The sequence below is a fragment of the Amblyomma americanum genome, chromosome 11 (genome assembly GCF_052857255.1).
Source record: "Amblyomma americanum isolate KBUSLIRL-KWMA chromosome 11, ASM5285725v1, whole genome shotgun sequence".
Taxonomy (NCBI): domain Eukaryota; kingdom Metazoa; phylum Arthropoda; class Arachnida; order Ixodida; family Ixodidae; genus Amblyomma; species Amblyomma americanum.
Window position 1 is genome coordinate 5,644,228 of NC_135507.1, and position 21,809 is coordinate 5,666,036.

Below are 21,809 nucleotides of genomic sequence, written 5' to 3' on the forward strand. Positions count from 1 at the left end.
GAAGGGGGGGAGGGGGATCTGGTCTCGACGCATGTCGTTCCTTTGGGCATCACTCTTGGGGAGCGGAGGGGGGGGGGGGGGGGCGCCTATGCATCGGTCCCTCGCGAGCACGCGAGGGAGAGAACGCAGCTTCGCATTTCTTTTCCCAGCGCGAACTTGAAAAAAATAAAAGGGAAAAAAAAGGAGAGAAAAAGTAAAGGGAATGTGGAATTCAAAGTGAATACCTTTTCTGTTTTGGGGCGGTCATTTTCGCAAAATACTTAATTTTGTAGGTGTGGCTGAGCAGGTCGGTGCACGCAACTCTGTTGGCGAAATAGTTGGCATTTCGTTTCGTTCTTCGCTGCATAAGAATTGCAATATTTTTTATTTCAGCATAAAATGAAGTGCCCATAAGGCGATACGCGAGGCTGAAGAGAAAAACTGAAACACTCACGAAATGCGCCTAGCAGCTGCTCGCTTATGGCTAACGGAAAAATGATCTAAAGTTAATCTACCACTGAGATAAACGGCTGGTGTTTTTATTTTAATGCCGATCACAGCGTACGCGTATCCCCAAAACGATGAATGTGCAGAGCCGTCGCTGATATGCAAATGCTCATTCAAGTGCAAGCAGACATTTCGACTACTTTTACTTTTAGTAATTGTTTAGATGTAGTTAAGTAACTTCGGAAATTAAGCCGGGCATCACACGCCGGAACAATAAGCCGATCATTGCCCTTGTCTCACATGCGTCTGCATAACGCAGCTGTTGATGTCAGTCTCCAAAACAATATTTCGCATTCCCGGACTGGACTGGCGCAGGGCTTTACTGGCAAAAAAAGTGTTTCGTTTCTAACGAGGAGGGGTGCATAGACACATTTTTCTTATATTGGAATATTTGGCTATAACAATCACGCATCTACAGGCTTGCTATTAACGTTTTGGTATCGTCAACTGGCCGATGCGAGCGATGGAAAACTTACAAGACACTGAAGGGATAGACCATCACCTTCAACATTTCCATTAGAGTACCGTGCATTTTACCAATATTAATTTTTCCCCAAGAATACAGGACATGTCCGGAATATCTATAATTCTAATGGCAGCTCTTGGCCATTGCTGTTCATAGAAATATTGTGGCAGCCCTCGACGCAACAATACGTTTCTGCACTCTTTGAACGTCGCGGAATTCCAGCCCTGATGCACAACGAGCCGGCAAACTTTTTGTGTGTGTGTGTGTGTGTGTGTGTGTGTGTGTGTGTGTGTGTGTGTGTGTGTGTGTGTGTGTGTGTGTGTGTGTGTGTGTGTGTGTGTGTGTGTGTGTGTGTGTGTGTGTGTGTGTGTGTGTGTGTGTGTGTGTGTGTGTGTGTGTGTGTGTGTGTGTGTGTGTGTGTGTGTGTGTGTGTGTGTGTGTGTGTGTGTGTGTGTGTGTGTGTGTGTGTGTGTGTGTGTGCGTGCACTTGCGAGCAGGAATGCACCTTGCTACATTTCTGCTGGGGACATGTCGTTTGACCCTTCAGTGGCCCCAAGAAAAAAAAAGTGTGCCCCTGAGAACCGACCTGCGGAATCTTTCCCACGTTCTTAAGAGGAGGAGGGGGGGGGGGGTGCATGGCCTTCTGCTTTGGGTGGACACGTGCAGCTTGGGGCGAAGTAGCCGCAGACCTCCGAATTCTCGTCGCACATTCCCACGGTGCCTCCGCGTGCTATGTGCTGCAGGTGTCATTTTTCGGATCTGAGCGTCCCAAGTCGGAATGAACGCTCTGGGCACCGAGGACAAGGCTCATCCAGTCGCTCGACAATAGTCTATGAGCTATTAATTTCTGACTGTTTGCTCTTTTCTAAGTTATGTAAATAAGTTTCTTCAAACTGCCAGTAAACCCACGTGTTTTGCGTTTTCCCAAACCTTCAAGCTCAATCTTTCCTCAGCCCGACCCGGTTTCGAGAGGGCCTCTGCACCATGACAACATGCACACAATGAAAGAGAGAGTGCAGGGACTCCGGAACTTTTCTTTGGTATGGGGGGAGGGGGGAGACTTCGAGCTTATTTTGTTATTTATTTAATGCTAATTTACATGAGTTTTATATTTTTTATTTTTATTATTTTCCAATGTTGAAAGGTTGATGAAAACTGTCACGTTGGGGTGACGCCACTCCAGCAGTAACGAAAGCCACGAAAAGGATTCCAAAAGGAACTGTTCTGAATGTCTCTGGGCGGTCATCGAACTGATTGCCTGCAGTTCTTGGCCGCGCTTAATTCAAAGCTGGCGAGGAACCTTCGAGACAAAGAACCAACAGCAACTACAACAACCTGGAAAAATGTGGAAGCATTTGCACGTGGCCACGATCAATGGAAATTAGTGTGCCGGCGGTTTTGAATGCGACCGATTAAATGGTGCAAAGATTCGTGGCAATCTAAAACGAACTGAAATGCGCATCTTTATAGATGTGCGCGTGAGGAGTGTTCAATTGATGAAAAACAGTTTGTACATAGTTTGCTTAAATTCTGGTCACCATGATCATGTACACGGGTCAGACAGTGGACTTCTAATGGAGCATGACTGGTTTAGGTTACTTGTGTACGAAATGCTTTACAACTGGCAGCTCAGCCCCACTGTGCTTTGCATTAAAATAGTCCTAGAACTGAAGTGTTTCAATTCTCAGCAATCTGATCCAAGTGCAAGCAACTGGAGACTGGGTGGGGGGCGCTGCCCCCTCTAGAAAAATGTCGGTGTGGCCTCCCCCTTGGGATACGGGAGCCCGTTTCGGCGCGTGGAGCGATGCTGGCGGTGCGCTCGCGCCGGCTAGGTTGCCACCAGCCGGAGAAGGCTATTGGACAGACGGATATGCCCGGCGCGCCAATCGGCATGCTGGGACCATCCGCCTGGCTCGCAAGCGCCAAAGTGATCGTACAACACCTTTCCGCCTCACGTCCGCCTGGCGGCCGAAAACTGGCGGACCGCTCCCGAAACGGACGAGGCGGAAGGCGCTCCAAAACGATCGTACAACGGCCCTAAGCGCCGGTACACGTGTCGAACGAGCCCTGCTTTAAGCCTTGCGCGACGGGCCTTCGGGGGAGATAATGGAAAAAAGTATAGTCAAGTAATGAGAAAGCGCGGCCATCTAACGTCTCCCGACATGACAGCAACGACAATTCTTCCTTCACTCTTTCCCCATAAAGGGGGACAATGCCAAGTTGGCACGTGCCGGTTTATCGCCACTGCGTCCTCTTAAGAACAGATACGCTGCGCTAGCGTCGTGGAATGCGGCCGTAATAGGAGCATGCTTGCACAGTCCGCGAAGAGGGAATGCAGTTTTGATACACTATTTACTATTTTTCAAATGCAGCGCCCCGCGAATACTCAGTGGTTACGGCGCTCGTCTGCTCGTCTGGTGCTCGTCTGGTAAGCTGGTGCTCGTATATGGTAGTTGCATTTTTACCCGTCATGTTCTGACATGCTATACTTGTTCTGCTCTAGCCAGCTAGCGGCGTCCAGGAGCGCTTTTGTTAGGCAAGCTACTTCTACCAGCAATATAACAATACGACGAAGCCGGCTTTAAAACCAACAACAAAAAAACGTTTTGGAATTGCTTCGGTGAAGCCGATCTTGAAAGCGTAATCGTTGTTTCGTGTGCTACGACGAAGTTCCTCGCCTGTAAGGAACGGAAAAACGCAGACTCGAACTCGTCAGTTTTTTTTATCTTTTCTCTTTCTTTTCATTCTGAGGACTCGGGACTGTGTTCAAATCGAGATAAGCTCAACCTCTTTTTAATAGCTACCCTCCTTTTCCACCTAAGATTTGCGCAGGCATGAAATGTTCTTGCCTCTTATTCTACTGAAACCAATACAAATACAATCATTCCAGTTTTCGTCTTTGCATCATCAGGAATGAAGCCAGAAGCATCCCAGCTGATGAAAAGGCATTAACTGAAAGGGAACTTAACGAAGCGTTCGATATTAGGACTGTCAGAAAATAAAAATTCCGTAAGCATCGAATTCACTTACCTTTTTGGCAGTGAACTGTAAGTGTGTAACTGTACAAACTCAAACATTGCAAAATTAACGTTAAAATATTAGGATGAAAGGTTCATGCTGTTAAAAAGTTGCTTAATTTAACATTGTAGCGACGACGAAGACGAACCGGAGCCCGTGGAAGGGGATTAAAAAACGCGTGCGCTCTGCAACATCTCTTGACGAACGCTGACGGCTCAGCATAGTGCAGCGCTGGCGTTGCTGTGCCTGAGGGCATTCGCTTAAGTTCTCGTAGACTCTGTTGCAACATAGAAATAAATAAAACTAATAAGTGGTAAAAATATGCTGTGAACATCCTTCAATGGAAGACGACGAACTTTACAGGCTCGAGTGTCTGTACGAAGCAGCCACGATTAGGTCAACCTAAAAAAATTCACGCGGACACCTAAGACTGTTACGTGCTAGCATCGTAATAGCATTAGTAGCTGTTGATGTCTTTACTGGAAAGGAGGTTACTTCCGGTCTGGTAACGTCAGTTCCCTCCAGCCAATGAGAATACATCGATCTGGTGGCGTCACTTCTCTCCAGAAAATCGGATTCCTTCCGTTGATGATGTCAATTTGAACCAGCCAATAGGCAAATTTTATGACCGACGACCCAGTTTGGTTCCTTTTGGCTTCTAATGCTATCGCATCAAGTCACGCAAAATAGTTATCAAGAAATTTTTTTTTTCAGAGCAGATCCTAATGTTTTCGAACAGGGTATACTATCATCTTTTTTTGTCACAAGATTTTTAAATATAAGAGTACACATTCGCATGTGTTGATCACGCGCATGTTTTAATTCCAGGCGTTATCGGCGTGTTCAACACGCCTGACCCCCTTTAATCTACGCCCGAGTGGGAATAATCAAGCCGTTAACAGATGCGAATTCGAATTAGTTGTGGGAGTGAGGGCAACATGCGAAAAATATTTGGTTTCAGAATCTGCCCTGGCTTATGCAGGTTTCGCTCTGGGCCTCGTGGAGCATCCGCTGCAGCAAAACAAGATAAAAATAACAAGCTTTTTTGCATATGCGTTTGCTATTTCTCCTGCCAAAAGAAAACGGAAATGAAATGCAATGGAATTCCGCAGCTATATTTTCAATCGATCCAATTTATTTCGACATCAACATCAACAGAAAGGGATGTTCGGGACGGCGAAAAAAAGGCCTCAAGCAGGGCTTGACAGGGTCCAATGACAGTCCAAACTTACGGCTTAAGCTTCCAAACAAGACTTGCCTTTTCTTTCTTCGGTATTTTCTCGTGACACCTGAGTAGCTACGGATTAGGAAATGAAATCAATTTCCTCTTTTCTGCACAAAAAAAATTCGACAAAACTGATCGGCTACATCCAGAATATGGCCTTCACGCCGATCTCAATTTCTGCCAGAGAGAGAGGGAGTGTGATAGTTGAAAATTCGAATGTGTCAGCAAGAAGTTGTAACACTAGAGAAAATATGCTAAGGCACTGCCTGGTAAAGTGAGGAATAAAATGCTTTATGAGAATTACTTGAGAATACAGAGGACTGCTTTGCTCATTGTCAGATATTCTTTGTCTTTTTCGCATAGTAAAACAAAAACATGAATAATTATACTACAAGACCTCCCTGCCATTTTTCAAATGGTTTCCAATATTGGCATTCTCCTGAAATCTTGCGTACAAAACGTGAGAGCTTACGCCACCTGCACCTCGGTACTGAAATTCCGATTTTATCGCTAGTTTTTTGTGCCATCGTACTTGTCATATTTAACTGAGCGTATCTTTATTATTTAATGACCTTTCTCAACTTCTCAATGTATGTTAATTATGTCTTTTGAACAGTATCCTTTTTTTGTGAGCTACTCATTTCTATACTTTTGACTTCTCAATATTTGAGCGAAAGCTGAAAGCCTTGCTGCCGCAGGTAGCATAAGAGGGTTTTCGCACAGCTTTTGCCCTCACCGTTCCATCACGTTCCACGGGACACTCACGGTAATGCAGGACGTACTACGTCCGCCGCTATGGATGAGGTGGGCTCTGGTGAACTGTCAATGTTCGAATACACCCGTCATAAATACCCCCGAAAGTACAGGATTGGGCAGCCGTGACCGTCGCTCAGTTGGTAGAGCACCGTGCGCGAAATTCGGAGGTCGTGGGTTTGTATACCACCAGCGGCATGTGGTTTTTTTCTTCCATGGTCTTATCAATTAATTTTCAGCCGTAAAGTGATTCCATACTAACTTCCCCGTTAATTAACGCCACAAGTAATAAATACATATTCTCCTCTGCTTTCCTTGGTTTCGATGACAGTTGGCTTTAAGATGTATATATAATAACAAGCCTTTAAATTTCCTACCCTCGTCTGCTCAATTAACAACACAAGTAAGAAAACACATTCGCCTATGCTTTCCTTGGTTTCTATTACGGTTGGCTTTAAGACGTATGTCATAACAAGCTTTTAAATTTCCCACCCTCGTCTGCTCATTTTTGCTCACTGTTTCATAATGCATCTCAAAAGGGGCAGATTGCACCAAGAGGCTGTTTACCGAATCAGATATTTTTTTCTCAAGTGTAGAGAATTTGGCTTGTTATTCAACGTCCATGCTTAAAATAGAGCAAACGACGGGACAGAAAGAAGCAAACACCAAGAGCGCTGCACTCTAAATACGAAAGATAGGCATATATGTGTTTAAAGTGCGGGGCGGTGAGTCCCATGCTCCAAGCGTTGAAGTTTGGCTGCTTACTTCTAAACTATTATAAATAATTTGTCGGGTACTTTTTCCTTACCTGCAAAGCACTTGCGGTTACTAGCAAGACCGGCCTGTCTATGTTTGTACTCCACGAGAATTATTGGAACATCACGCCGACCACGTTAAACGCACCTGAGTATGGACCGGTTGCAGAAATTGTGAAGAGAGCTACCGAGCGAAGTGACAACTCCTACATCATGACGGCCCAAACTGTTTCGGGAACAGAAATTTTTGGGTGAGAGGAATTTCCTGTGCCTTTCCTGCTAGCAAGATCCTGCCGTGTTTCGTGATAACCGGATTTAGTGCACCTCTGCCAGACCAGTGCACCGCAAGTGTAACACGCCTGACGTGCACAGCAATCGCGGCGGGAAAAAGAGCACTTAAAATAAGAAAAATTTCACATATTCAGCCATGCGCAGCTCGAAGAACAAATGGGCGTTATCATTCCAACATCTACACACAACCAAAGAATAAAGCAAAAAGAAACCTTAAAAACAGGTAGGAAAGCGCTCTAAAAAACATGCGTTCTCGTATGACAAAATTTCTGTCGGTAAGTTCAAATTCCTAATTGAGCAAATAAACGGAAGCACGGCTGATGCATTTTTGACGATTCTTCGAAATGAAGTATGCCTCTGACTGTATCCCCTTGTTAACGGCACATGATCTCGGGATATAATTCTTGTTTCGTTTTTTTTTTTTCAGTTTCAGTGCAACTGTCAACTGGAACTGTCTGGTGGACGAATGGAACTGTCATAGGCGTAATTTATTGCGAAGTGTGACAAAGATTGCGTCAGCCAGGCTTCTGTGAAATTGCGCAAAAATAATTTCAAGCCATCGACAAACGTTTTTTGACATACTAGAGTAAACACGTTTTTGAGAACGAGTTCCCGCCAGTTTTCATTGTGTTATACTCTTTTCTTATGGTGTGTGATAGATGACCAAATGAAAACATGTACTTGTTCCCCATGCCGTGCATGTCTGCATAAGCTTTCTTATTTTACGTGTCCTTTTCAATAAACGTAAGCTGTGAGTCAGCGCCTTGTGTGTGCGTTAGTTTAGTTGTCGTTGTCGTATTCGCGCTGTTCGGGACTCAAGATTGCCAACCGCTTACAAACAAGCTCTACTTGTCATCATTTTGCGCCAGTGTTTCGTTTTATTATGGCCAGTGTTCTATTAACTTCATCAACAAGATATGGGTTGTAATTCGTGTGCATCGCAATTTCTGTACATTTTGAAGAATGAAAAACAATATGCAAAAAATACAGACAGGTGACGTATTTTGTGGCACAGATACAAAATGTACATGCATGCATCTTTCTTTATAATGCAGCTTAAAAAAGTAGAGCAAAACAAATCCAAGGACCGCATACGTAATACAGGGCAACATCTCGATATCTCTGTAATGTGGTGCACGTTGAAATGCATAATTCTTAACGCATTATGCTGGGCCTTTTTATGTCAGCTGTGCACCATAGGGATAAACGCAATGTCGAATTTAGGTTCGCAATTAAACTACTTCTAGCTTGTTTCCACATCAGGAAACGGCAACAGAAGTTAATGAACATATCCTGCTTTCAATAAATTACTAGAATTGATTCAGTTGTTCTGCCTGGAATGCCCGGTAAAAAAAGGTGGACGTATTCACTGAATGTGTTTATCAAGGTACAGCGCGCGACGGTAGATGTGCCTGTATATTTGAACCTGAGATTTAACGAAGAAACTGTATGCTGTAAACATGAACTACCTTTCAAGGAAGCAAAAAGAGATTAAGCAGTCTTCTAGCGGCCGCCATGAAGTGGCAGGGTATGCTAGCCAAGTTCCGGGGTAGATTTCAATAACTAAATATAGGAAATGTTTGCTGTTCGAAACGAATGTATATTCGCACCTCAATGCATAGTAGCTGGAAGTAGTTCGCAGTGGAAGGAGACGCTTAGACGCGGCACAAGAAATCTTCAGGTTAGCAAATAGAGGGCACTAGAACCTCGGTTAAAATCTTCGTAACTGCAAGAACTTCGCCCGTTTTGAAGAGATCTGTTTTCGTTACCAACCGTAAGTATTCCCTATTTTTAGTGATGGAAATCTACCACAGGGCATAGGCAGCAAATCCCGCCATTATTATGGAGGATGCTAGGGAGCGGCTTCCTCGATTGTTACTCTATTTAAGGGTAATTCGTGTTTTGAGTGTAGCATTCGCAACGTAGAGCTCCACAGGTTTGTCCACAGATGACTAACGTTTCACTCCTCTGTCCAGACGAAGCCAGTACTGATTTTAACTATTGCCTGAATGTAAGAGCTCCCCGCCATAGTAAAGGAATTTTCGCAGAAAAGATGAGGAAACGTTACTGGCCTGGCCAGACAGGCTTAATTCGCGTAGCGGCTAGGAAAATGTCCATTTTAAAAGCCCATTAAAGTATCACAGGTAGTACGCTACGTATGTGTGTTAATGGCACGGTTTGTTGCATTGCTTGATGAGACCTCCTCCGTTAAACATAAGATAAACGGCAACTGATTACTGCAGCGCAAGCCAGCGGCGCTGTTCAGTGAATACTGTAACGCCGAGTAGTTCAATCTCAACATTGAAATTCGAGGTGCCAGTGAGGTCGCCTGATCTGACCTCGACCTCAAGCGATAACATTTATCCTATGTTCAGCTAACGTAATTGAATTAAGTTGGAGGTGATTGATAACTTGGTGAAGAATTCTGACCGCTTATATTTAGCGCTCTTTATGCTTATCACGATGGTCTTCAACAGACGATTTTTTTCGGAAGTGCTCATATGTAGACGTGATGGTTTTTACACAATAGCATTAAGTTCTCGCACTGCAAAAACCACTGAATTTCTTCATAATAAAACTCCCTGATTGGTTCAGGGGGTTGTGACGTCATCAGCACCGGCAAATTTGAAAATCTGAGAACTAGAATGTTCCAGTACCTTCCTCTGAATTATCATTAGAATTATTCTAACCGGATCCACTCTTTAATCTTAATTCACCCACTGACCCCCCCTAATGCACCTTCATCCATTTTATGAGGTGGGCGGAATTGAAATTTTTGGAGTCCTTTGGAATATTCGGGGGTTGATTAACTTCCAAACAATATCACATTTTCTTCTTTAGGGTACCAAGTCTTCTTAATTTCCTGCTCTGCGTCACTTCAGCGTTTTCAGCGCCCTGTTCATTTGCCGATACCGTTGCAGTGATGTTCCTGGGCGTAACGGAATATCAGCTAAGTTGTACTCAAGAACTCTAATTCTGCAGCACGAAATACGAAGACGTCTTTAGAATTATGCAATTGAACCAACTCCCCCAACTTTCTGTCCTCCAAAAGAACACTATTCCAGGCCCTTTTTTTTCAGTAACAGCCTGAAAAATTCGCAATTTGGGATAGGTACGCCAATAGTGGTTCTCAACATTCCCTCACACGGCGTAAAAATTTCCTTTTCGTCACGCTCTGCTCCTCAGATTCCCTCAAAAAGGAGAAATTCATCGAGTGGAGCGTCACTGTTCTGTTTACTTTGCGCATATTTTCTATGTCATACGGACGCATGTTTATCTGACTAGGCGCATGTTTTCTATGTCATACATGTTTTCTATGTCATCTTCAGATGTTTTTCTCGCGTGTACCCACGGGATTAGCGGTGGCAGTTGGCGTGACAACGAATGGCGTTACATGAGGCCGCTGCAGTCCTCAATGCTCCAGGGTGGAATCGTTACACTGCGCCTACGATCCCTCTAGGGGGTTTCATATGCAAGATGCGTGCAGCAATGACAACTCGAACAGAGCACGAATATCCCGAAAGTGGACGAATTGGCTTCGGGCTCTGGATCAGTACCAAATAATCTGAACTTCAGAAAGTCACAGCAGGGCTGTTCATCTCTAAAGGAACAAGCGCCATGCTTTGAAACATGAAAAAAAAAAGTGGAATTGTCTGCACTTCTAACCCAGCAGATTTTTCCTCGTCTGCTAAAGATAGCTTTACCCCTTTTGGTTTTAAATACATCTGTTCGTATTTTCTCTGTGTCCAACTTTGTATCCCATATGGCAAAATGCGTATTTCTTGTTCCGTCTCATGTGCTGTTATGTTATGCGATTACCAGAAAAAAATTGTTCTTGTATTTCATTCTGTGGTGGCGGTGGTGGCGAAGTTTTATTACCAGTGGATGCAGAGGAGCTAGCCTAAGTACATTACCCATATTGTACATACTTTTCTTTATGATTTAGTGTAAATTACTGCTCTTATTTGTATTTATTTGGTAGAGCTGATTATTTATGTTGTGGCTGTTGTGTAAAATTATGTTGAAGTTAGCGTTTTCAACTTTGCAGACTGCAATACCACTCCTGCTTTTGTACCCACGCAAGTTAAAGATTCAGTCAGGAGGTTCAGCACCTCTTTTGTCTTGCCTCTTGGTCAATACCTGCATGTTTCCGAAGGAGCAAATTAACAAAAAAGTGATTATTTTAGTATGGCCAAGGTCAACTTCTCGATATGAAAAACAATGGGGAAAAAATTCTAATACTCTACCCAGTTCCGCAATGCAGAATTTTTGGCACTTTTTTTATTGCGACAGTGTGCCTCCTGGCATAAGGTAGTTACAAATAAAGGTACACATTGGACTCTCGAAGAAGGTTTGTCTTCTCTCTTGAGGTTGTGTGCTTTTCTGCCTGACATGCAATCCTGCCTACAAGTGCTTGAGAAACTTCGGAGATAACAGCTTAATAAACTTCATTGTGAGAAGTTCGAGGGAAACAATGGAAGCGAACGAGAAGCATTAGACACAAGATACAGCACGTTGTCCATGTCACGGTGATCACAAAACGTGCGCCGCCAAATGGCCCTAACTGCCACCATAGTCACTCGGCAAGCTTTGAATGAACGCTTGTGATTTTTTTTTTCAATATTCCGTGTGTCAATGAACAGTGCCGACCACATCTTTAAGCCAAATACAAGGCTTAAGGCTGCTGTACGGACCCGGTGGTTCGAAGCAAATGTCGATGCAAATTTATGACAAAATTTTTATTCCAGGCTCACATTTATGAAGTAGTATTATTTCAACATTTAAAGCTGCTACTTAGCATTAAACCACCGATGGTTTTGAATTCTATTGCAAAGAAGCGCCGAAACGAGTTACTGATATTTCTGCGTAGTAGTCAGCTACAGTGCAAGGACGGCGATGCATTCAGAATGAATCACATCCTTTAAAAGCAAAATAATTCCAATCAAAATGGTTAAATTTCACCCTGCTGTCAGGGGTAACATATTCGTAGGAAGCATTACTTGGGAGGTCTTCCTAAACGCATTCGATGAATTTCTGCATATCTTGATATTGACGTGGCTTCCTGTTACTTTTAGCGGAAACTGCCAGCGCCTTGTTAAAGCACATAGCCACTCTGTGATGAGGTTCTGATGAATTTCAAAAACAAAATATGCACGACGGAGGCTTACTAAATAGCTTCTGTTTAAGGTATCAGCTACAAAAAGAGACGCGGAACCTGTTTTTCTACTCAGTTTGAACATGTATGCGACCCCTATTAGCAACCAACACCATTAATATGCACCCCGTAGGCCAACGTCCGGGAGTAGATAAAAGTTTCTTAGTATTTCGCCCCTCTATACACATGTGATGTGACTACTACATGTTGGACAGCTCTCCAAGACAACAAAATAATATTTAAAAAGGGAGTCAAAAACCAAGTTTATCACCTGTTGGTATGGATGAATATTGAGAAGGAAATCCTCAGCAGATGAAAGGACAGCTGTAAAGCTAGGATTGGGTGCTTGAAGATGATATGCTGCCTGCAATAATTTCGCACCGCAGGCGTTAGATGCTGTTTCTGTAAACAGTACCGCAAAACTACAGAAGTTATACATTCTACGGTCCTCCTGTCGGAGGAGTATGGAAGACATCGCCGGAACCTTGCATGCATTCTCGCTTAAAAGTAGCCAATATCAAATCAATTTAAAAACGTAAAAGTAAAAGGAGATTGATGAACGATCACGTGAGACGCTTCACCAGTGAGAGAATATAGCTACTATAGTCATCCGAGAAAAAGAAACGTCGACAGTTAAGCATATTAGCTCTGTGGCATTTGTCTATGTCCCATTCTTAAGAAGGAGCAGCAAACTTCCTTGACATTCATTTGAATTAGCGGTTCCAAGAGGTAGTAATGCACTCCGGTGATTACAAGTACAGTTCTGTACGTCTACGGCCTGACTCCAGTTCTAGCCTCGTAATCAGAAAAAAGACTGCCGTTTTGAATGAACTGTCACTTGGAAAATTTTGGAGCACATTAAGGAAACGAGGAAATGGTCGCTTAAGTTAGCGCGTCGTTAGCTGAAATAATCATCCAGTGGTTTATCTTGAGACGCAGTATATGTCAAGCGTTAAAATGTTTCCGAAAAGCGTTCATTTCCCAAGACCGAAAATTTCCACGTATGTATTGCGCGCTTCGCACTTTCTGCCTCGGCTCGCTGGACGGAGTGATGCTATTCATCGGTCACGCCGGGGATACTTGAAAGACGGCTGCGACATCGAAGGTGCTCCAGAATTTCGGACAACAGGCGGGGAAGTGCCATGTTGTACATCTACCGGCTGGGAGTCGCCTGGACATTCGATTCCCAAGGGGTCACCCACCTGTCAGCTGTGGTAAAATCGTCGCGCCAGTGTTCGATGCGTCTTTGTCCCTAATCCACCTGCTGTGAAGCGGCGTGCGTCCCGAAGGCATCGACTCGGTCGCCGTGGCGTCATCGACGCAACAGTGCTGACGCACTGTTTTGCCACTCCATCGACCGAGCTGCGAGAGAGCATCAGCACCGCCACTTGCAGGAGGTGGTACCACCAGTGTCTTCATCTGTTCACTTCTTTGGACATAATTCTCCGAACCTTATTCTCCAGTCAGGGATCTGGGGAAAATACACTTCGTATTCCCCAGTAATGCGAAGTGTATTTAACGAGGTGTCGGTTTGTTACCCACACATTCCTATCACGACTGTAAATATGTAAAATAAACCTACTGTACCGTTTTCTTCTTATCGGAGTCCGACACCGTCCTTCGAGGCCGGGACCTGCGGTGCAGAACGAGTTAGTTAGCTCAACGACCCCTCCGTCTCCAACAACAGGTTTTATATTTCATTAATTGCGCGGCACCGGGATTCAAACTCCGGTCCTCTTGCACGCGAGGCGGATGCTGTACCTCTACGCCATCGCTTCTTACACCATTGTCTAGAGACAAGTAAGAGAAACATACAGTGCCCGTCCTATCGTGTCTGTGTGCTCGCCCGAAATAAACAGCGCTGAATGACTTTTCTAGAAAAAAATGAATCACCAAATAGCCCCACAACCTGTTTTAAGTTAACACCATGACACTAGCACTGTTAATGGTACTTAAAAGTATATGAACTACCTATACATCAACTCAGCCATTCATTATGAACTGTCACACTTGTACAAAAATCGACAGCCACTTTGGCTGACTCCAAAGTGCCGACCAGATGTGCAGGCATATCTGGTCCATGATCTGGTTCCATGAAACTTCAGGCAAACAGTACACTGTATTGATGGGCGAATTCAATGCGAAGGTTGGCAAGAAGCAGGCTGGCAACCATGTGGTAGGCGACTATGGGATATGTCCTAGGAATATCAGGGGAGAGTTATTAGCAGAATTCTCGGATTGAAATAATTTAAGGATCATGAATACCTTCTTCTGCAAACGAGAGAACAGGAAGTGGACCTGGAAGAGCACCAATGGTGAGAATGAAAATGAAATCGACTTCGTATTATACGCACAACCTGGCATCGTTCAGGATGTGGACGTCCTCGGAAAGGTACGTTGTAACGACCACAGAATGGTAAGGTCTCGAATTAGCTTACACTTGAGGAGGGAACGAAATAAGCTCCTGAAGAAGTCCATTAACGAGTTAGCGATAAAAGGAGAAATAGAGGAATTCCGGATATCGCTGCAGAACAGATATTCAGCCTTAACTGATGAAGACGATCTTAATGTTCATACAATGAACGATAATCTGACAGCTATCGTTGCGGAGAGCGCAGTAGAAGTAGGCGGTAGGACGGTTAAGCAGGATACCAGCAAGCTATCCCAGGAGACGAAAGATCTCATCAAAAAACGCCAAAGCATGCGGGCGTCTAACCCTACAGACAGGATAAACTAGCAGAGCTATCGAAGTTAATAAATAAGCGCAAGGTAGCCGACATAAGGAAGTTCAATATGGAGAAGATTGAGCATGCTCTAAAGAACGGAGGTTGCCTGAAAACGATGAAGAGGAAACTAGGCATTGGTAAACATCAGATGTATGCGTGAACGGACAAGGAGGGCAATGTCATTAGCAATATGGATATGATAGTTAAAGTAGCCAAAGAGTTCTGCACAGATCTATAAAGTAGTGAATGTAATCAGAGCATTAACGAGAGAGACAGTAGAGAGTTGTAGCATATCGTTACCGTGTTTACGTTACCGTTTACCGTGTTACCGGACGCCGGACTTAACGGTTAGCGCTGCGCACGCCAGAAGACGTTTTAGCGTACCGTCTCTCCCGTAACGAGTTACCGTAAGGCTAAAACGACTGATGATGATGGCCAATTCCCAGCTTTTATTGCAAATAAAAATACGGATGCATTGCAATCATTTCTATGAAGTGAGACGGTACATGCACGTTAATAATGTTTATTTCTGCATATAAAGACATACTGACTGCACTTCAGCTAACAGCCGACTCAGCGTCTTTTCAAATGTGTCCGTGAAGCTAGGCACCTTTATCTGCCCTAGCCGGTAGACAATTTCTCTACGTAGACCTCAGTAAGCTTGCACACGCAGCGCACGTTGCGTTGCGAGTGCTGTAAAAAAGCGCAACTCAACACATGTTTGCCGTGCCGCATCGTCGCTTCTTTGTGTGTTATGATGTGAACACTGTAGCGCCATCTAGTGACAGTGAGTTAAAGCACGCCAACTCCGGGCTGGAGAAACTTTTTATTTTCTGCGATTACTGATGAATATAGCAATAGAATTACCAGTCTTTTTTTTCTAGGAAAAAAATCATGAAAATAAAGAAAAATGTTAAAACGGGCACGAAACTGAAGAGCTCCAGTGTAGTCGTTGCTATTTGACTATGTGCACGACATATAGCTAGGCTTAACTGCTCAAAAATCGGCAAATTATATCAAAAGTATGGCCTTGTTGTTACTCAAGCCTCGACGTATGGGTGAGAGTCTGCAAATTAAAAGCAAATGCCTTCATTTATAGCGAGAAATGGCGCCAATGAACGCGGCGGCGGTGCTGTATTTGGTCCGAAGCGGCCGTGCAGGGCGCCGCCATGTTTGTTTACGAGCGAACGCTAACTCTCCGCAACGCTAAAAGATTACGTAAAGTGCTAGCGGACCGGTAAGTGGCGGCGCATGCACAGATGTCGCTAGCCGGGTCCGGTAAACGGTAACGTAAACGCGGTAACGATATGCTATAACTCTCTAGTAGCGCACAGCAATGCGTCGTCCCGCCAGAAAGTAAAGAGGAAGTAAAGAAAGCCTTACGAGCAATGCAAAGAGGAAAAGCAGCTGGTGAAGATCCGGTAACAGCAGATCTCTTGAAGGATGGAGGGGAGATCGCCTTATGGCCTCGGAGAGGGATGCCTTATGACCTCGGCCGTACCTGAAGCTGGGAAGAATGCAAACATAATCTTAATTCATAAGAGAGGAGACACCAAGCACTTGAGAAATCACAGACCGATCAGCTTATTGTCTGTTACCTACAATGTATTTACTAAGGTAATCGCTAATAGAGTCAGGGCATGCTTAGACTTTAATCAACCAAATGATCAGGCAGGCTTTCGTAAAGGATATTCAACAGTATATCATATTCATACTATCAATCAGGTGATAGAATGATGCGCAGAATATAACCAACCCCTATATATAGCCTTCACTGATTACGGGTAAGCATTCGACTCATTGGAAGCCTCAGCTGTCATACAGGCATTGCGGAATCAGGGTGTAGAAGAGCCTTATGTGAATATACTGGAAGATATATATAGCAACTGCACAGCTACTATAGTCCTCCATAAAGTCAGCAATAAAATTCCAATAACGAAGGGCTTCAGGCAAGGAGATACGATCTCGCCAATGTTATTCACTACCTGTCTACAGGAGGTATTCTGGGCCTGATTTGGGAACAGTTGGGGATAAGAGTTAATGGAGAATACCTAAATAATCTGCGATTCGCTGATTACATTGCCTTGCTGAGTCACTCACGAGATAAACTGCAAAGCATGATCAATGATTTAGACAGGCAGAGCAAAAAGGTGGGTTTAAAAATTACCATGCGGAAAACCAAAGTAATGTTCAACAGCCTAGCAAAGGAACAGAAGTTCACAATTGGAAGCGAGGTGCTGGAAGTAGTAAGACGTCTACTGGAAGACGTCTACTTAGGGCAGGTAGGGACAGCTGATCCGGATCATGACAGGGAAATAACCAGAAGAATAAGAATGAGGTGGAGCGCATATGAGAGGTTCTCTCAGATCATGAATAGCAGTTCACCAATATCCCTCAAAGAAAAGTGTACAACAGCTGCATCTTGCCGGTACTCACCTACGGGGCAGAAACGTGGAGGAATTATGCTTTCTGACCCGGAAGCACTACTTCAATGCTTTCATAATTATTCAAAACCCTGAAAGTTGTACTGTACTAAAATTTGCTCAATAGGCGTTTCGGCGGGGCATTTTGCAAAAGTTCATTAATTCGAAAAGTTCGTTACAATAAATCTTCTTCGAGTAATCACAAAGTGAACAAGGGAGGGGAAAACCTCAGGGTGCTTGCCAACGTTTCAACAACCCAGACGAAGGGGAGTCCTCTTGTCGAAACTTTGGCATGACACCCTGATGTTTTTTCCTCCTTTGTTCACTGTGTGATTATCAAGAACCATCTGACCAACCCCTCTTTACCACGGACTCTTGTTCGAGTAGGATATCTTAGACACAGAGGCATCGCAAAATAATGCAGGGTGAGATGAATGAAAGATATGAGTGCTAGCTCGCAACTGAAGGTTTATACCGGTAACGAACTGAACGAAACACTCTTGCATACACAGCCACATCAGTAAACTGTTCAGTAACATCAATGTGAAAGCATTAAATGGCTCATACAAACAGCCGGCGCCGCAAAAACAGTGGCGGTGTTACGAAAGTCGTGATGGGCCCAAACAGTGTGATTTGTTCAAAGGAGAAAAAAAAAACGAAATGTTAACCATAATAGTACTAGTACTCACAACTGCAAAGGAATAGGATAGGAATAAAATAAAAATGGAATAAAATTCCTAAGGTTACGAATTTCCCGTACTTAAGCTCCTTAAAAATTGCCTCAGAAGTTCCTTAAAAATTATCGGCGGTCCATAAGTTCCTTAAGTGCCCCCTAGTGATTACTATACACATGAATATCAAAAGAAAGAAGCACCATGGAAATTAAAACAGTGGACAAACCTTAACCGCTGTGAAGCACGAAAAACTCGATAAACGACTTCTGAAACATCTAAGAAATCAATTGAGATTGACTAAAAATAAAGTAGTATAAGTTCTGTCCGAAGAAGAGCAACCGACGGAACACTGACGCATGCGTCGTTCTTGACATGTGGATTAGTGATGACTCAAGCATCTCCCTCCCTTTGTTCAGCTTTGTTTCCATTTGGTCAAGTATTTCTCTGCGTATGCAGGGTGTTATATCCGGCTGGTTGGTTCTGACAAAATTACACAAGAAAACATTTGAAGCAAGTAAAAAAAGTAATTGCGACACAAGTCAAAAGTTCTCTCAGCAGCTTCTCTCGCCCTGTCTTTTGTGACATTCCCATTATGAGGCCACGTGTGCGCCTGCCCTACGCACTTGCGTTCCCTGCAGCTTTGTGTACAAAACTCAAGAGCGCACACGTGCCCACTGTTGCCTTCCTGAATGCGCTATGGCCTATTCGAAGCTCGGAACACCAGAAACAGTGGGTGCAGTAAGGCTCAGGATGATGATGATGAAATAAATTTCCCGGCATGTCGCCAAGCAAGCAAGTCTGTTGCTTGCTTGCTCGATTGCTAACTTGCTCAATCGCTTGCTCACTTGCCCGCTTGTTCGTTTGCTCATTTGCTTGCTTGCTTGCCTGCTTGCTTCCTCGACTGCTTGCTCGTTTACTTGCGTGCTTGCTTGCTTGCTCGATTGCTCGATTGCTCGCTTGCTTGCTCGCATGTCCGCTTGTTCGTTTGATTACTCGAGCCCTTGCGTGCTCAATTGCTCACTTGACCGCTTGCCCGCTTGCTCGTTTGCTTGCTTGTGCTTGCTCGATTTCTCGTTTGCTCGTTTGCACGCTTGCTTGCTTGCTTGCTCGCTTGCCCGCTTGCTCGTTTCCTTGACTGCTTGCTTGCTCGACTGCTCGCTTGATTGCTCGCTTGCTGGCTTCACCGCTTGCCTGCTTGCTCGTTTGCTTGCTTTCTTGCTTGCTTGCTCGCTTACTTGCTTGCTCGCTTGCCCGCTTGCTCGTGTCCTTGATTGCTTGCTTGCTCGCTTGCCCGCTTGCTCGTTTCCTTGAATGCTTGCTTGATCGATTGCTCGCTTGATTGCTCGCTTGCTCGCTTCACCGCTTGCCTGCTTGCTCGTTTGCTTGCTTTCTTGCTTGCTTGCTCGCTTACTTGCTTGCTCGCTTGCCCGCTTGCTCGTTTCCTTGATTGCTTGCTTGCTCGCTTGCCCGTTTGCTCGTTTCCTTGATTGCTTGCTTGATCGATTGCTCGCTTGATTGCTCGCTTGCTGGCTTCAACGCTTGCCTGCTTGCTCGTTTGCTTGCTTGCTTGCTTGCTTGCTTGCTTGCTTGCTTGCTCGATTGCTTGATTGCTCTATTGCTCGCTTTCTGGCTTGCTTGCTCACTTGCCCACTTACGCCTTTACTCGCTTCTTTGCTTGATTGCTTGATTTCTCGCTTTCTGGCTTGTTTGATCGATTGCTTGCTTGCCCGCTTGCCCGCATGTCCGTTGCTTGCTTGCTTGATCGCTTGCTCGATTGCTCGCTTGCTTGGCCGCTTGCTTGACCACTTGCTCGCATGCTCACTTGCTTTATTGCTCGCTTGCTGGTTTGCTCTTTTGCATGCTTCCTTGCTCGCTTGCTCGTTTGCTTGCTCGCTTGCTCGTTTGCTTGCTCGCTTGCTCGCTTGTTCGCTTGCTAGCTTGCTGGCTTGCTGGCTTGCTGCTTTGCTCGCTTGCCCCTTGCTCCTATACTCATTTGGTTACTCCCTTGCCCACTAGCTTGCTTGCTCGCTTGCCCCTTACTTCTTTACTCGTTTGGTTGCTCACTTGTCCACTAGCTTGCTTACTGGCTTGCTCGATTGATCGCTTGCTCGCTAGCTTGTTTGACTGCTTGATTGCTCACTTGCTTGCTCGCTTGTTCGTTTGCTCGCTTGCTCACTTCTTTGCTTTATTGCTCGCTTGCCGGCTTGCTCACTTTCTAGCTCGCTTTCACGCTTGCTCGTTTGCCCGCTTGCGCGTTTGCTCGTTTTCTTGCTTGCTTGCTTGCTTGCTTGCTTGCTTGATCGCTTGCTCGATTGCTCGCTTATTCACTAGCTTGCTCACTTGCCCGCTTGCTGGCTTGCCTGCTTGCTCGCTTGCCAGCTTGCATGCTTGCTCGTTTGCTCGCTTGCTTGCTTCGTTGCACGATTGCTCGCTTGCTCGATTGCTCTCGCTTGCTCGCTTGCCCCCTTGCTGGTTTGCTCGTTTGCTTGCTTGCTTCCTTGCTCGATTGCATTTTTGCTCGCTTGCTTGCTCGGCTGTTTCCTCGGTTGCTTGTTTGCTTGCTCGCTTGATCGTTTGTTGTTGTTAGTGGCCATTTATTATTAAAATAACAATGGAAGGAAAAGATGCTGCTAGCCGCGGCATCTGCCATCGAAACTTGAAGCACCTGAGCTGCGACTAACGGGAATAAAGGGACAGGGAGAGGGAAAGAAAGGAGTTGTGATAGTGAGAAAGTATAGGGGTAGAGGGTAATATACAGTATTCGTTATTCACTAAAGGGCAGGAAACATGGGCAAAATGAGAGAATAGACAACACAAGCGCTTGTGTTGTCTATACTCTCATTTTGTCCGTGTTTCCTGCGCTGTTGTGAATAATGAATACGTACCAACCTGCCCAACTTTGTCACTCATTAATATGCACTATGTACAAATAAATATTATATATATAAATGCGGGATGCTGTGCCGCGCATTGTAGGAGTACTCGGTGCAGCGGCGTGGAAATGCTTTGTGGGGTGGAACGGCCGGTCGCGGCCCACGCGATGTCTTCCACGCCGGCACAGATGGGTTGCCCTGCACCAGGCCGAACGTCGTGCGCCACCATTGTCTGCGTGTGGAAGCATCGACTCTCGCACGCTCTCTTCCTTGGCCGTCGCGCGCAGGCCGCTCAAGCTCGCTTGCTCTCTTGCTCCATTTGCTTGCTTGCTCGATGGCTCTCTTGCTCATTTGCTTGCTTACTTGCTCGATTGCTCACTTGCTCGCTACTCGTTTGCTTGCTTGCTTGCTTGCTTGCTTGCTTGCTTGCTTGCTTGCTTGCTTGCTAGCTTGCTAGCTTGCTAGCTTGCTAGCTTGCTCGCTCGCTCGCTTGCCCACTTGTCCATTTGCTCGTTTGCTTGCTTGCTTGTTCGATTGCTCGCTTGCTCACTTGCCCGCTTGATCGTTTGCTCGTTTGCTTGCTTTCTTGATTACTGGCTTGCTGGCTTGCCATCCATTTATCCCTTCATACACAACATTCTGGTCAACTTCGCGCTCCCGTAGCCTAGAGTAAGATCCTGGTACTTTCGGACGAAACTGCTCATAGAGTGAATGAACGAGAACACTTTACTCAAAAACACTGGACCTTAATCCTGAGATCGGCACAGTGAGGAGACGGTAGAGCGAGGCTCACTCAAAAATGCTTCCTCCCACCCTCTTCAACTTTCTCTCTCTCTGTTCTTGCAGTCAGTTTCCTGACACTTGCTGGCGCGACAATACGCGCCAGCTGCTAATATTTTATTCGCTGTGTTCTCTCTCTCCCTCTTTGCGATCAGTCTCGCACAGCCATGACGATCACCGATGC

At 45.0% G+C, this 21,809-nt stretch overlaps 2 protein-coding genes across 5 annotated transcripts in view; both read right to left on the reverse strand.

The window, feature by feature from the left end:
• Positions 1 to 21,809, reverse strand: part of LOC144111304 (lysosomal protective protein-like) — a 268,952-nt gene that overhangs the window by 134,545 nt on the left and 112,598 nt on the right. The gene's annotated exons all lie outside the window — the stretch shown is intronic.
• Positions 1,891 to 21,794, reverse strand: LOC144110767 (uncharacterized). The gene is made up of 4 exons (XM_077643842.1): positions 21,789 to 21,794; positions 21,316 to 21,402; positions 19,560 to 19,610; positions 1,891 to 1,929 (listed from the first exon to the last, which is right to left on the reverse strand). Exons 1-4 carry the CDS (start codon positions 21,792 to 21,794, stop codon positions 1,891 to 1,893), a joined length of 183 nt encoding a protein of 60 aa, XP_077499968.1.